This window comes from Centropristis striata, chromosome 20 (genome assembly GCF_030273125.1).
Source record: "Centropristis striata isolate RG_2023a ecotype Rhode Island chromosome 20, C.striata_1.0, whole genome shotgun sequence".
In the NCBI taxonomy this organism is placed as follows: domain Eukaryota; kingdom Metazoa; phylum Chordata; class Actinopteri; order Perciformes; family Serranidae; genus Centropristis; species Centropristis striata.
In genome coordinates this window covers 30,190,810-30,207,384 of record NC_081536.1, presented here as the reverse complement: position 1 = coordinate 30,207,384, position 16,575 = coordinate 30,190,810, and the positions used below count along the sequence as shown (strand labels likewise).

At 36.6% G+C, this 16,575-nt stretch overlaps 1 protein-coding gene across 1 annotated transcript; it reads right to left on the bottom strand.

The window, feature by feature from the left end:
- Nucleotides 1-617: 617 nt before the first annotated feature.
- tm9sf2 (transmembrane 9 superfamily member 2) lies at nucleotides 618-16,027 on the bottom strand. The gene is made up of 17 exons (XM_059359174.1): nucleotides 15,782-16,027; nucleotides 13,999-14,066; nucleotides 12,749-12,842; nucleotides 12,253-12,380; nucleotides 11,239-11,368; nucleotides 9,243-9,367; nucleotides 8,774-8,885; nucleotides 7,590-7,669; nucleotides 7,126-7,234; nucleotides 5,874-6,006; nucleotides 4,787-4,906; nucleotides 4,616-4,673; nucleotides 3,871-4,030; nucleotides 3,478-3,629; nucleotides 2,890-3,001; nucleotides 2,095-2,266; nucleotides 618-1,307 (listed from the first exon to the last, which is right to left on the bottom strand). Exons 1-17 carry the CDS (start codon nucleotides 15,905-15,907, stop codon nucleotides 1,240-1,242), a joined length of 1,947 nt encoding a protein of 648 aa, XP_059215157.1. The 5' UTR covers nucleotides 15,908-16,027; the 3' UTR covers nucleotides 618-1,239.
- Nucleotides 16,028-16,575: the final 548 nt, after the last annotated feature.

The following is a 16,575-nucleotide window of genomic DNA, read 5'->3' as shown; positions in this document are numbered from 1 at the left end:
TACTTGTACTTTTATGGAGTATTTCCATTTTATGTAACTTTATACTTTTACTATCACGAATATGACGTCATGTCTTCTCCTCCGCCTACACTCCTCGCATCCGTTTCATTTTCATTGCAGTAAGTAGAAAACATAACTGGACTGGACTCATAATTTCTACTTTTTATCTCATAATTTCTACTTTGTATTTTTTGTGGATTTATATTACTTTTATTTAAAACAAGCAATGTTGTGTACATTTTGGGACAGTGTGCATAATTTCTTATAATTTTGACTTTTCATCTCATAATTTCAATTTTTATCTAAATTTCGACTTTTTAATCACATATTTTCAACTTTTTCCTCGTAATTTCAACTTTCTCTCTCAGTTTTGACTTTTTATCTCATTATGATTTTTTCTCATAATTTCAATCTCATAATCTCATAATTATGACTTTTTATTTTTTTATTTCAACATTTTATCTCATGATGACTTTTTATCCCATAATTATGACCTTTTTCTGTAAATTTCAACTTTTTCTCGTAATTTCTACTTTTTATCTCATAATTATGACTTTTGATCTCAAAATGATGACCTTTTATCTTATAATTACATATTTTTATCTCATAATCATGACTTTTTTGTGGATTTATATTACTTTTATTCAAAACAAGCGATGTTGCGTATGCATCAGAAATACATTCTTGAAACTTATCTCACATTTTTTACACGTGGATTTCATTCACTGGTTGTGACCCTCAAATCTCAACAAAAATACAACAAAAGTCTCATTGACCCATTTCGACATATTTGGGGTTGAAATGTACATTTTGGGACACAGTGTGCAGTGTGTGTTGCAGCAGCCCATTTATTTGTCCGACCACATCTGCAACAGTGCACGGATCCTGGAGCGAACCTGAAATGTGCGACATGAAACAGAAAGGCTGAAACGTTCTCTGGTCAGTCCGACTCCGCCTCCTTCACACGGGGCAGCACCAACCCACTTCATTCGTTTCATTTAGATTATATGCATGAAGATACTGAATGTTCAAAATCACAACTGGGTGTACACATGCTCACACAGAAATATATTAGGCACACAAACAAGAGTCAGATAGTCCTCTGTGTAAAAAGAGTCTTGAGGAAAGGAGGAGGTGAAGGTTCACGTTGAGTCCAGTTTGTGATGCTGAAAGCTGCTGAAGCTCAGAGAAAGCAACTTCTCGTCACATAGAGTCTCTGGTGTGTTTCTGTTGCATCCTTCAGTCCACTTTGACCACACTGTAGATCTTAGTAACAAACCAGAAGCAGGCAAAGAAGCCGATAGAGCCTGAAGACAGAGAAAATAAACCATTAGAGACGTTACATCAAGTTTTACTCAAAACAAGTGAGACTAAACTGCACCAACAGACAATAAAATATGCATGTTTTATTTTATTTCATTTAGGATGGCATCTCTCTGTTTACATCCGACCGCGTTAGGCTTATATTAGGCCTTCTGTATATTTTCTATATTATATATGTGTATGTGTGTGTGTGTGTATTCATTAATGTTCATACCACATGATAAAAGTCTCAAAATTATGACTTTTATCTCATAATTTAGATTTTTTTATCTCATAATTTCGACTTTTTATCTAATAATTTCCACTTTTTATATCACAATTTTGACTTTTTTATCTCATAATTTTGACTTCTTATCTCATAATTTCAACCTTTTTATCTCATAATTATTACTTTTATCCCATAATTAAGATTTTTTTATCTCATAATTTTGACTTTTTATCTCACAATTTTGCCTTTTTATCTCACAATTTTGACTTTTTATCTCATGCAGTCGTATGAAGATCAATGAATAAATATATCTGCTATGTTCATACTACTATATCTGTAAAATGCAAGAAAAAAACAGCAGAAATGTATGAATATAATGTATATATAATGTATGTGTGTAATTTTTTATATTCTAATTTATTTGTATATAATATTAATAATATCAATATAATATGTATATTCTGTTTTCTATATCTATGTGTCTGTATGTTGAGCTGCTGTGACGACTAAAATTCCCCACTGCAGGATAAATAATAAAGTCATATAATTAGTTATGAAGTTACCAGTGAAGAGGAAGAAGATGAGAGCCATGATCATGGTGTATCCGAAGTAGAGGATGGTGCTGGCCAGCCCGGTGATCTGCAGCTTGGAGAAGAAGTAATGGATGGCGTAGACCAGGAAATAAATAGCAGTGAAGCCGCTGGTCAGGAATGATCGCCACTGCCAGTGGTAGTCCTGAAACACAGAGGGGAGAAACAGTCTGAAGAGATCTGACTGAAGGGCTTAAAGGAGCAGGAGCCCCAGAAAACACAACGAAATCAAATACAAACAAATAGAATTGTGTAAAGACGTCCTTTTACGGAAGCCCAGTTAAAAAAATATGAAATTACTTTTTATCTGATAATTTTGACTTTGAATAATTTTTTCTATGATGATTATGAATTTTTATCTTATGATTTTTTAAATCTCAAAATTATGACCTCATCTCATAATTATGACTTTTTTATCTCATAATTTCACCTTTTTATCCCTGACTTTTATCTGATATTTCCAACTTTTTTATGTAAAAATTATGCCTTTTTATGTCATAATTTCGATTTTTTTTATCTCATAATTTCGACTTCTTTTATCTCATTTCAATTTTTTAAAATCTCAAAATGACCTTTTTTTCATAATTATGACTTTTTATTTCATAATTTTGACTTTTTATCTCATAATTATGACTTTGACCTCATTTCGGCTTTTAATCTCATAATTTCATCATATGCTGAAATTCTAGGATTTGTGTCAATTTCAATACAAAAATGTCAGTATTAATATAGTTTGTGTTACAGTATGGCAGTGATGATGGTGTTTACCTCAGCACACAGGTGGAAGTAGCAGAGCAGGATGGTGGCCTCGGAGCAGGTGATCACCAGGATGATGAAGACGAGGAAGAGGAAGCCGAACATGTAGTACATCTGATGGGACCTGAGGAGAGCCGGAGACAAGCAGAAAATACAGATTAACTAAAGATTACAGTTATTGATGGATGCATGTTATTGTCAGTCCGCCATCATATCTGATGATGACAGGCAGAGAAAAGATTATTTTCGTTCAGTGATTTTGGCTTTATTAGACAGTGGGTGGGGTTCTTATAAGGTCCTTAACCAAAACCATCCCAAAACATTTCTTTATAGGCGTAAAACAGACTGGGCATCTTTTTAGGGGCAGATAGCAGGTCAACAGTAGATGCTACATGTGCAGCTCAAGTTGTTATAGTCAGAAATCCAACTAAAGGTACATTTGTTTGGACAACTTTAATGATAACAACGAAAATAGCTGATAAGAGTTTAATTTAAGAGCTGATATCTAGACATTTTTTTTTGATAATCACCAAAATCATACAAAATGTCTAGATATCAGCTCTGAATCGTTATGAATCGTTACTTTTTCTTCATTCTCACCAGATGGAGTTTAATATGAAGAACAGCTGAATAAATATACATCCAAAAGGCAGAATTCCTCCCATCACGATACCAGGGAAAGGCTTCGTATAGAAGGACTGCTCCGGGACCTGACGAGGAATCTGATTGGTCCGCACGGGGTGCTCAATACCCTGAGAGAGAGAGAGAGAGAGAGAGAGAGAGACAGAGAGAGGGGGGGGGGGGGGAGGGAGAGAGAGAGAGAGAGAGAGAGAGAATCTTAATTAGTTAGGAGTTAGTATTTTATACATTTTTTCCTCTATTGGTACTTTATGTTTAACTGATGACATCTGCAAACTACCGATGGCATGAAATGTTTACCAACAGTTACAGAATGTATTAGGTGTGACTGGATGTATGTTTGGAGTTACTTACTGCCTTCTTGAAGCCAAAGTACGCTCCGATAAACGTAAGTGGCACCGAAATACAAAACCAAAGAGCCAAAATGGCCACCAGCGTCCCGAACGGCATGGCTGCTGACGAGCCTTCACCCCACAGGATCAAGTTCATCACAAAGAAATCTGCAAACACCACCCTGAAGAGACGGACAGGAGGTTAGAGGAGGGGCTGATGAGAGAGAGAGTGAGTGAGTGAGTGAGAGAGCGAGAGAGTGAGCGAGTGAGTGAGCAAGTGAACGAGTGAGTGAGCAAGTGAACGAGTGAGTGAGCGAGTGTGATCGAGTGAGTGAGCGAGTGTGAGTGATTAAGTGAGTGTGTGACAGCGAGAGAGTGAGTGAGAGAGTGAGTGTGAGCGTCAATGAGTGAGTGAGTGAGTATGTGAGCGTGAGCGAGTGAGTGAGTGTGAGAATGAGTGAGTGAGTGAGCGAGCGAGCGCGAGAGCGCGCAAGTTAGTGAGTGACTGAGTGAGCGAATGAGTGAGTGCGAGAACGAGTGAGTGAGAGAACGAGTGAGTGAGTCCGAGACCGAGTGAGTGAGCGAGTACGAGAACGAGTGAGTCCGAGAGCGAGTGAGTGAGAGAGAGTGAGTGAGCGAGCAAACGAGTGAGTGAGTGAGTGAGTGAGTGAGTGAGCGAGCAAACGAGTGAGTGAGTTAGTGAAAGAGAGCGAGTGAGCAAGAGAGCAAGTGAGTGAGCGAGTGAGTGAGCGAGTCAACAGTCTCACCCTGGGCAGAGGAAGGCCGTCAGCAGAACGTTGGTCTTCCACTTCTCTCCTCCAAAAGCTGAAAATCAACCAAAACAAAATTAGAAAAAAAGAAAATTATGGTAATCAACCCCAACTTAAATATGAAAAAAAAAACTGTAGCTGCAGCCCTGCCAGGAATAAAACACCTACATTTATAGAGGCGAGCAGCCACGTAGCCAGCAGGAGTTCCCAGGAGAACCCAGAGAACCACAGCACAGGTCATCAGAGCACCGCGGTTCGCTGGAGAGAGGAACCCGAGACAGGCGAAGACTGGAGAGAGATCACAGGATTACTTTAGTTGTGTATTTGGGTAAAAATAGATATTGTGCTTTAATTTTATTATAGTTTAAATAAATATATTTGAACCTAAGACCAGAATTCTACAATTGTACAACTGGCTTTACTTTCCCTGTTTTTTCATGGTGGTGCCCCGAGGTGATTTTATGTAACTACAATCATTTTATTCACTATCAGAGGTGGGGGAAGAAATCAATACAGCATAGTATTGCCATATTTTCGTGGCGATATTATATTGATTTTTTTCATGAGGCCGTAGCGGACACGCTTTTATGAATATCCTGGAGTTAATGGTATCATATGAAACTAAAAGATATAAGGAATCTATAGGCATTGTTTTATGTCTCTATAAGCCCCTTTATGCCCTTTTTTGGTCGTCTCTGTGGTCAATTTGCATCTATTTGCTCGTTTTGCATCTACATGGTTGTTTAACGCCTCTGTCGTTGTTTTATGCCTCTTTTTTTATCTTTTTTGTCTCTGTGATCTTTTTGTATCTCTGTGGTTGTTTTACCTCCTTTTGTAAGGAATCTATAGGCACCATGTGTGTCTTTGTGGTTGTTTTGGGTGTCAGGATATCGTGTCGTGAAGTTGTTGAAAGAACACTAAAAAGACTGAAGTGAGATGAATACACACTGAGAATTTTCTCTCATTGGACAAAACAATTCTTGGTTGAATTTAATTTTGTGGACACAAAATGCAGTTAAATCACAATATATTGTATCACAATACTCACCATATCGCAAAATGCTTAAAATCACAATAATAATATTGTATCTTGACTCAAGTATCAGGATAAACTATTTCTGATAATCACAAATTACTTGTATGTGTTATGTGTCTCAGATGTCTTTTCAGTTGTTGCACCTAAAGCTGGTACAAGTTTGGCATCTGTGACTTTTGTTAAATTCTTCTCAACAATGACGGAGATAAAAAGACGTACACAGGGTGACGAAGGTCATGATGAAGATCTGGGTTCCAGAGCCGAGGAAAACCGACAGCAGCATTCCCTTCCTGGGGGGTCGGAAAACATCTCCGTGGACCAACTTCCACCCAAACTCCTCCTGAGCATCCTCCTGGAGAACGAGACGGAGCAGCAGATATTTACAGGGTTTGTACACTTTAGCAGTGGTCAAATTCAAGCACCTTTCAAGGACTTTCAAGGTTAATTTTCAAGCTTTTCCAGTATCTTACACCTGTTGTAAATTGCATGTTTTAGATGCGTACTAACATACTAAAAGGGGGAGATTTCACTCAACCATACCAACAGCGATGGTTTTAGACTATTAGGAGGAACGGTCTTCATTTCAGACTACTAATTATTTTTACATTGAACATGTGATTATCTATAGTCTATAGATCAGGGGGCTCAAACTCAAATTACCTGGGGGCCGCAGGAGGCAGTATCAAAATGACCAAAAAAAGACAATATTACAAAAAAACACAACATGACCAAAAAATACACAGAATTACCAAAAAAAGACACAAAATTATTTAAAAAAAAGACACAAACTGACACAAAAAAAGACACAAAATGACCAAAAAAGACAAAATGACCAAAAACAGACACAAAATTACAAAAAAAAGACAAATAAATAAATAAATTACCTAAAAAAGAAAGAAAATTACCAAAATTATTAAAAAAGACACAAAATTACCCAAAAAGTAATTAAAGGGACCTTCCACACACAACATAGTAAAGTGCATATAAAACTCACATTAAACTTTCATATCAAGGTGGGGGCCACAAAATATCATCATTTTTGCTAAGTTTTATATGTGAAATATGTCAGTTCACTTATTGTTCACTTTGATCAATGTTTTTTCTGGTTTGTTACTTCTCTTTTAATGACATGTATGACCGAAATAAACGGAAACTAAACGAAAAATATCATCACGAGGGCCGCAATTGGCCCGCGGGCCGCAAGTTTAAGACCCATGCTATAGATGGATATAGTCAGATTGCAAAAGAAATACAGTAAGAATTTCAAGCATTTGCAAGCACTTAATCCAAAACCCAAGCACTTTTCAAACCTTGAAAATACAGCATTTAAATTCAAGCATTTTCAAGGATTTCAAACAACCGTACGAACCCTGTAATTAGTCATATAGTGCCATGACTTCCTTGTATAACTATGATTCATGGGAAAGCTCCATCAGAAGTATTCCTTTCAGCCAGACAGACTGTTACTCACCACAGAGTCCATCTGATTGTATCTGGCGATGTCTTTATGTAGAGTCCTCAGCATGATCATGGCGACCATCCCAGATAGGAACAACACGATCACCAACGAGTTCATTATGCTGGGGAGGAAACAACAACAACAACAACGCTAAAATACTTTACTTATTACTATTACTTAGGCCTGTCACCATAACACATTTTTTAGGGCGATATTTTCCCAGAAACTATCACGATAAACGATAGTATCGTTGTATCGATGTTGTTTTAGTTTAATAACGATATTAGAGCATAGTAAGTACATCCTTTTCAACAGCAATTCATTTTTAAATCTCGAGAATATGAATGAGAGAATGGAGAATATGAGAATGGAATAGAAAATGCTTAACCTAACTAAAAACACCAGAAGCCTCTCTATTGTAAACTTATATTTTTTTAAGAACTCAGAATAAAAAAGTAATGTCACATCAGTCTCACCTGAACCACTGGATGTTGGTGTGAGGCATCGACTCGAGGATGTAGTCCCATCTAGAGGCCCAACGAATATTCTTGACTTCCTACAGAGACACAGAATCAGACTCATGATTCCCTGCTGCTGTTTTTATGTTTGTATGCCTCCACTGACTTCATGACTTCAGCTGTATTTTGTTATTTGATGTATGTACGTCCACATAGACTTCTCTACAAATCACACATCCCCCCTTATTCACGTTTTGCTCATCTTTGCATTTTCATGATTTGTTCCTCAACCAGCTGACTTAATCTCACAGAAATAATAAGTCTTATTCTGATAAAAGCATTAATGCCGCCGAAACAGAATAAAACTTAATGTGAAACGTCTTAAACTACATAAGCTAGATGTGATTTTTTACTTTCACCTTACAAAACATAGACAGCATTCAAGGTGCAATTTGTAACTATTGGCTAAATGCTGCAAAAAAAAAAAAATTAAAATAGGGGGCACTACTTCACCTTGTGAAAGTTATTAAGTAAGAGTGATTTACTAAATGCAGGGATGACACATGTTGCAGTTTCTTTAATGAAAAAAATGTGTACTTAATTTAAGAGATTCAGACCTACACTCCTAATGGAGTCTGTGTTTATGAGACTGGTGCAATGTGAGAGGTAATGTTGTTAATGTGAGAGGTTAAATTGTGAATGTGAGAGGTTCAAATTGTGAATGTAAGAGGTTCAAATTGTGAATGTGAGAGGTACTATTGTTAATGTGAGAGGTACTATTGTTAATGTGAGAGGTAATATTGTTAATGTGAGAGGTAATATTGTTAATGTGAGATGTAATGTTAATGTGAGAGGTAATATTGTGAATGTGAGAGGTAAAATTGTGAATGTGAGAGGTAAAATGTGTGAATGTGAGAGGTAAAATGTGTTAATGTGAGAGATAAAATGTGTTAATGTGAGAGGTAAAATTGTTAATTTGAGAGGTGAAATTGTGACTGTGAGGTAATATGCGTAAATGTGAGAGGGAGGAATTAATTATGGCCTATACAGCCCCTCATACATAAACATCTTCAACATTACTGTCACTTCATCCCACTCTGTTTATAATGTAAGTGCATTTTTAGAATGTTTTAAACTAAAAATCTGTCCAAACGTTACAAATTACACCTCTAAATACACACAGAAAATACTGTTGTACTAACCACAAAGTTGACAGAGTAGGTGTACGGGATCTTGAACTGTCCAGTGTGTTTGTTTTTCAGGAACTTTGGCCCTCCAGTGCAATCAGGGCTGTTTTCATTCGGGTTTTCATAGCTTAAGAGATGCATGGAAAGAGAGACAATAAAAAAAGATTAAAGGCCACTGATTATCTGATTAGCAGTATGACAGGGCTCTTTATGCATTCACAGTTTTACAGTTTACCCAAATCAAAAGAAAAATCTCTGAACCACATCCCAGATAGGCAAAAAGAAAGTTACATTTAAACTAAATGTTGAATGTATCAAATCAAAACAGTTAAACAATATAATCAGAAAAATGAAAAAACACCTTTGCATAGTAATTAGTGCATTATAAGTGTGACATCAGTGTGACAGCATAGTGTAAAGTCCCTGTTTAGGACAGCTCCATGTTATAGACAGATCCACAGCAGCTGAGACTGGAGTCCATTACCTTTTGGGTTCAATCTTGGCAGCAACCAGTCGAGCTCCCAGCTGTTCATGCTCAACGACGTGGTAATGGATGGTGATGTCCACGTGGTTGAAGATGTAAAAAGCATCCTTTTCATTAAAGTTAGACTGGAAAACAAAACCGAGACCCCAGGCATAAACAGGGGATATGAACCTGAAAAGACTCTGCGGCAGACAGTGATGAATGCTGCTGACCCCCTGGTACAAATAAAGGTACATTTGTTTGGACAAATATAATGATAACAACAAAAATAGTTAATAAGAGATTAATTTAAGAGCTGATATCTAGACATTTTCCATGGTTTTATTGATAATAACCAAAATCAGTATCAAGAAAACCGTGGAAAATGTCTAGACATCAGCTCTTAAATTAAACTCTAATGAGCTATTTTTGTTGTTATCATTATATTTGTCCACACAAATGCACCTTTAGTTGTACCAGACTTTAAAACTAACAAGAAATTAGAGGGTGGTCTAATTATTTTTCCATGACTGTATAACAAACTTCAAGGACTGCTTTTTTCCCCAACATTGCAATAATCAGACACATTCTGTCTCAAAAGGTTGCAAAATAACTTTTGTTTCTTCGAGGTTAGATCACTGAAATTCCTTGTTGTCTGTCTGCTCCAATAAATTCCTAAAGACTCTCCAGCTGGAGCAGAAGGCTGTGTGTTAACAAGAACTGAAAAAGGGATCATATACATCAGCCTCACTGCACTGGCTGCTTGTATAATCCACAAGTGAATTTTAAATCCTTTTACTAATAAAGCCCTGTATTGTCAGGCAGCGTGCAGGTTTCCATGGCTCCTGGTTGAGCCTGTATCGTGGCTGTTGGTCCTGCATGACACCCACTACGATCTTCATTATTTGTCATATTGTTATTATTGCTGCTATCATTACCGATACTACTGCTGTTTTTATCATCCCACTATATTTATTGCTAATATAACTATCATAGGTATATTTCTGTTATTGTTACTGGTACTATTGATGATAATTCTGATGTTACTTTCATTCCATTATCTTTACTGCTACTATTGTTATTATCATTAGTCTCATTTCTTTTATTAGGGCCACGGGGCGATCTCAACAGTATCACCGCCTGAATGGGTTTCCCCAATTTATTTAGAAATTATACCCTAAATGATTTTCTTCACTGTTTGGTTCCAATATTTGAACATTAGGCTCAGTGGACTGGTGGCCGTCCTCATAGATCAAATCTGACTTCCCCCCACATCTGAAAATAAACTTTATGGTATGCCCCTATATGTAAAATTTGCTGCATGCTTTTCTGAATAAATGCAAAGTTGTTGTGGTTATCCCCAAGACAAAAACCCCTAATGTTATAGTAGTGTCAACAGTCAATATTGGACCATTGTTTTCTACAATTTCTTGTTCATTTTAATGCCTGGTACAACTAAATGTACATTTGATTGGACATATTGAATGATAACAACACAAATAGCTCATTAGAGTTTAATTTAAGAGCTGATATCTAGACATTTCTGACAATAACCAAAATCATTATCAAGAAAACCATGGAAAATGGCTAGATACCAAACTTCAAGGACTGTATTTTTCCCCGACACTGCAATAATCAGACACATTCTGTCTCAAAAGGTTGCAGAAACATTTTTGTTACTTCAAGGTTAGATTACTGAAATCCCTTGTTGTCTGTCTGCCCCAATACATTCCTGAAGACTCTCCATTTATTTAGAAATGAAACCCTAAATCCAATATTTCCAATACTTGAACATTAGACTTTATAGTATGCACTTATATTAAAATGTGCATGCTTTTCTCATTAAATGCAGTTTTTGTGGTTATATTATAAGACAAACCCCCCTAATGTTATAGCAGTGTCAACATCTCACCAATGTTCATTTATCAGAGCTCACTCACTGATAATGTGTCACACAATAGAATCTCATGAGTTGATGAATGAGGGCTTTGTGTTTATCTTTGTGTGAATCACTCACGTTGACCACACAGGCGTCTTTGGCACGACCTGTTTCTGTGACGTAACAGCCAATCGGGAAACCAGGATTACAGAACTTCTGACCCTCTTCGACGTCGTAGCACCAAGTGACTGGCATGTTATCCACAATCCTACACACACACACACACACACACACACACACACACACACACACACACACACACACACACACACACACACAAAACAACATCAGCATACAAGGTGATTCAATCATGAAAGAGGCCCAAAACTGTCCCCTGCAGCCCACCACAACCCACTGTCACTCAAAACAGATCCAATCAGACACAGAGAGAATCTAATGGAGATTTAATCAGATGTCTGAAACTGATGAGTCACGGTTGGAGAACTGGTGATAAATTACAATAGTAGTATGTAGAGACAGAGGTCCCAAAACAGCTTGAATCACCATTCAGAAAAGGAGAAAAACTATAGATAAAAACACTAAATCTGAGGGAAATGATCTTGCTGCGTGGACAGATAATTTTACTTGACTTGAAGATTTCTTGAATTAAGATTATTAAATTTAGAAATAAGCATGTTGAACACTTAAAATAAGAAATTAACTCTTAAAACATGATAAATTATCTAACACTTCTAAATCTAAGTTTTTTAAAAATCTTGGTAAGAACCAAATAATTTGCAGTGTTCTGTTAACATACAGTGACCATTGCAGGCTTTTATTTTGAAGGCCTGGCTCACCCCGACTTTGCTGGTTGCTATGGTGATTAGGGCAGCATTAGAGTGGAGAGAAGAGGGGAACACCATATCGAAAAACAGCCGAGAAAGGTAAGAAAACAAGGGTGGTCTAATCATTTTTTCCTAGCTGTATATACACTATCTTGCTCTAAGTATCTAAATAAGGACAACTGAAGTTGGTTCTATTAATTATCAAAGTGAAGACTGACCATACAACATCACAGTTAATATGTTTCTGGTGTGTGTGGCTGCATCTTCTGTCACTTTTGATACGAGTATGACAGTGAATGATACGTACCAGTGGTGCTGGTAGTTGAGTAACATGCCTTTCTTCAGGAAGTCCAGTTTGGCTTTGTCTGATGGGTTACTGGTGTCGTAGTCTCTGGTGCACACCTTCTGACACACCGCAGGCTTCTTAAACTCAAACTGACACACAAGACAGAATTAGTATGTGTGTGTGTGTGTGTGTCACCATAGACTGTATATGGGTTAGATTATTGTTTCGAAAGGGGGAAAAAAACATGATTTTTTAAAATCAGATTTTAATGTTTGTTGTTTTATGGTTTCTTTTGGGTTCAAAATGTTAATCCTGTAAGTCAAATTTAAAAAATAATTATCAAGTTACATAAATGAGATTGTGCAAAAAAATTAAAGAATGATAGCGATGTTAAATATGTTAAATATGACTGTTACACTTTTTTTCCCAAGTGGCAGAATGAAAAGTATTTAAAAAATGCACAAAAGTTTTACTTCTCTTTTGTGTGAGTGAGTGTGTGTGGGTGTGTGTGTGTTACCTTGTATGGTGAGGGTTCGATTCTCTCCCCAAAAAGAACCTGGCCCAGATTCTCCGATGGACGCTTCGTTGTTGTCTCTGAGCAGAAGTCAAACCTGCACAAACAAAGAAGAGGCTGTTCAGAGTCTGAAGCAGTGGCAGGATTATAAACAGCACAACAACCAGAAGATAGAGAGAACTTCTAACAGATGAGAAGAATGACACACTCTACATAACGTGAGAGGTAAAATAGTGAATGTGCGAGGTGAAAATGTGAATGTGAGAGGTAAAATAGTGAATGCGCGAGGTGAAAATGTGAATGTGAGAGGTAAAATAGTGAATGTGCGAGGTGAAAATGTGAATGTGAGAGGTAAAATAGTGAATGTGAGAGGTGAAAATGTGAATGTGAGAGGTAAAATAGTGAATGTGAGAGGTGAAAATGTGAATGTGAGAGGTAAAATAGTGAATGTGAGAGGTGAAAATGTGAATGTGAGGTGAAAATGTGAATGTGAGAGGTAAAGTTGTGAATGTGAGAGGTAAAATTGTGCATGAGAGAGATAAAATTGTGAGTATGAGAGGTAACTGTTAATGTGAGAAGTATTTTTGTATATGTGAGAGGTAAAATTGCGAATGTGAGAGGTAAAATTGTGTATGTGAGAGGTAAAATTGTGTATGTGAGAGGTATTTTTGTGTATGTGAGATGTATTTTTGGTGTATGTCAGAGGTAAAATTGCAAATGTGAGAGGTAAAATTGTGAATGTGAGAGGTATTTTTGTGAATGTGAGAGGTACAATTGTGAATGTGAGAGGTATTTTTGTGTATGTGAGAGGGAAGAATGAAGTATGGCCTATACGGCCCCTCCTAATATTCTCTGATTGTTGTCAATGGACTGACACCTTTAATGATGTTGAAATGTTTTCATCAGTTCTGATGTCACAGGTGTTTTCCAGTAACTTATCTAATAAATGCCTATCTTGACATTACTTTGAAGAGTAGGACTGTCCCTGAATAAGATTTTAAGGAACAATGAAATTGTACATATATTGTAAATGTATCCAATATATACAAATTTTACATGAAAACATAAGTGTTTTTGCGTCTAAATGAAGATAAAAAAAATGTAAACAACTTAAAGCAGAAGGGTAGTGACTCTCTGTTTAGTTTTTGCATTTTATCAATAAAAAATTAAATATCATTATTCAACTTCAGCTTTAAACTGCAAAAATATTTCTTGAAAAACACATGCATGTTGCTATAGTGTTATGGACTTACGCGGTATATTCATAAGGCAGAACAGACTCCACTGAGTCCAACCTGTTCACAAACAGCTCGATGGATGTCTGGAAGAAAACAAAGCAGACACACATATCAGAAAGACCTATTAAACTTTCATTTACATGCTGTTAGATATTGAATCATGATTGGTTGGAACTATTTTTTACATCTTGATGTGAGGACATAAAGGTCTTAAAATCCCCCAAAAACAATGTCCTGCATACTCTGGGTAAGTAAGGAACTTTGTTGTTTTTTATTATTTGGGTGAATAAATAAACCATGACATGAGTTTGGCTCCTTCCAGTACTTCCAGCAAGTACTTAAGTATAAACTTTTATTATTATTATTATTATTATTATTATTATTATTATTTTATTTCCATTTCATGTAACTGTATAATTCTGTTCCAGCACATTTAAAAGCAGATGTTATACTTTTTATCCCAATACACTTAGCTGACATCTTTAGTTACTTTTCAGGTCGAGATTTAACATAAAAAACATGATCAATTTAAAAGGGATTAGACATTTTTTCAATTAAACCTCAAAACAGTATATTAAATGAGCCCTGCCTTGAGAAGATTAAAATGGTGCTTACATAAATGCATCAATAATAATAATAATCCAATATTTCGATTATATTTAACGATGTGAGTGGGTCCATTCTGCATAACGTGTACTTTTACTTTTGATACTCTAAGTACATTTTGATGTTGATACTTTTGTACTTTTACTTCAGTAAGTTTTGAACGCAGGACTTTTACTTGTAGTGGAGTAATTTCACAGTCTGGTATTAGTACTTTTACTGAAGTAAAGGATCTGAATACTTCTTCCACCACATTTAGAGGCAAATATTGTACTTTTTACGACACTACATTTAGCAGTAGGTAGTAGTTAAAACTAGCCCTACCTTGACAACAGTAAATTAAAGCTTACATAAATGCATCAAAGAATAATAATGTAATATATTTGGACAATCTGAGTGGGTTTAGATAGATAGATAGATAGATAGATAGATATATAGATAGATATTTACTCTTCCTGTAAGTCGCTTTGGATAAAAGCGTCTGCTAAATGACTAAATGTAAATGTAAATGTAAATGTAGATAGATAGATAGATAGATATACTTTATTTATCCCAAGCTGGGAAATTACAGTGTAGCAGCAGCATTACACACAGAGACAATAACAACACAATTAAGTAAAAAGAACAACCTAGGCATACTTCAAGCAATAAAATATAAAAATACAATAAAATATAAAGTGTCTAAAGAAGGAGTGGAATGGAATTCCAGTGCAGAATAAATATGAATATGCAGTATAAAAATGTTGGTGCTATGAAACAAATAAGGTGCAATGAACAGTGTGCATAAAAACACATGAAGTGCATAGACAGTATGTAATGAACCAGGTTATTATTTGTTATTGTACAGTGTGATGGCATGTGGCAGGAAAGATTTTTTATTTATTCTGGGTTTATTCTGCATAACGTGTACTTTTGACACTTTAAGTACATTTGTTTATGCTGAAACTTTTGCTGTGTACTTAGTTACTTTCCAACACATGTTTATATCTCCCTTTAGCGTGTTTATCATGATATCTGCTAGCTTCCCTGTTTGTTTTGGCTAACTTAGCTCCGTGTCGTTAGCCTACCGCTAGCTGTCAGAGCTAGCTCACCTGCTGCTGTTGAACACCTCTTGTCTGTTTATTTCGTGTTTTGGGTGTATGTTGGTTATTCTGGCAGCTCCACAGCTGATCTCAACATGTTATTTTTGTTTTACCTTGCAGTCTGGAACTTGTTCTTTCCCAGTGTCAGGCTCGCAGAAGCTGACAGGGGCCAGACCCGGCAGGTAGAAGCCGGCCGCCCGGGCCAGCAGCAGCGCGGCTCCGAGCAGCCACCGGAGCATCCTCACCGGCCCCGAAACCTTCAACAGGAGAGAGATTTATCGGACTCCTCTCCGCAGTTTTCTCTGCATCTAACACTCACACTGGACAGCCATCAACATCCGGCTCTCCGGGGTATGGCCAGACACGTCACACGCCGGAAGTCCTGCTTGTCCTGGTGACGCGGTGCGGTGCGTTCAGGATCATCACGGAGATCTGAGCATCCCGCATGGACTGTTCCGCACGTTCCGCATATGTTCATTCTTCCCTCTCACATTACATATATGCTAAAAGTACCTCTCACATTCACATTGTTACCTCTCACATTCACATTGTTACCTCTCACATTCACAATTTTACCTCTCACATTCACAGAAAAATTGTGTCTGAGAGAGGTAAAATTTGTTAATGTGAGAGGTAACAATGTCAATATGAGAGGAAAAATTGTGATTCACAATTTCACATTCACAATTTCACCTCTCACATACACACATTTTTTATGAATGTGAGAGATAAAATTGTGTGTGAGAGATGTAAAATTGTTAATGTGAGAGGTAAAATTGTGAATGTGAGAGGTAAAATTGTGAATTTGAGAGGTAAAATTGTTAATGTAAGAGGTAAAATTGTTAATGTGAGAGGTATTTATTGTGAATGTGACGGGTAAAATTGTTCATGTGAGGGGTAAAATTGT

Coding starts and splice junctions, on each gene's coding strand:
- tm9sf2 (XM_059359174.1), bottom strand. CDS start 15,907: ATGCTCCGGTGGCTGCTCGGAGCCGCGCTGCTGCTGGCCCGGGCGGCC. Junction 8,886..9,242: donor GCCAAGATTGAACCCAAAAG/GTAATGGACTCC, acceptor GCATCTCTTAAG/CTATGAAAACCCGAATGAAA. Junction 2,267..2,889: donor ACTTCCACCTGTGTGCTGAG/GTAAACACCATC, acceptor TCTGTGTTTCAG/GACTACCACTGGCAGTGGCG.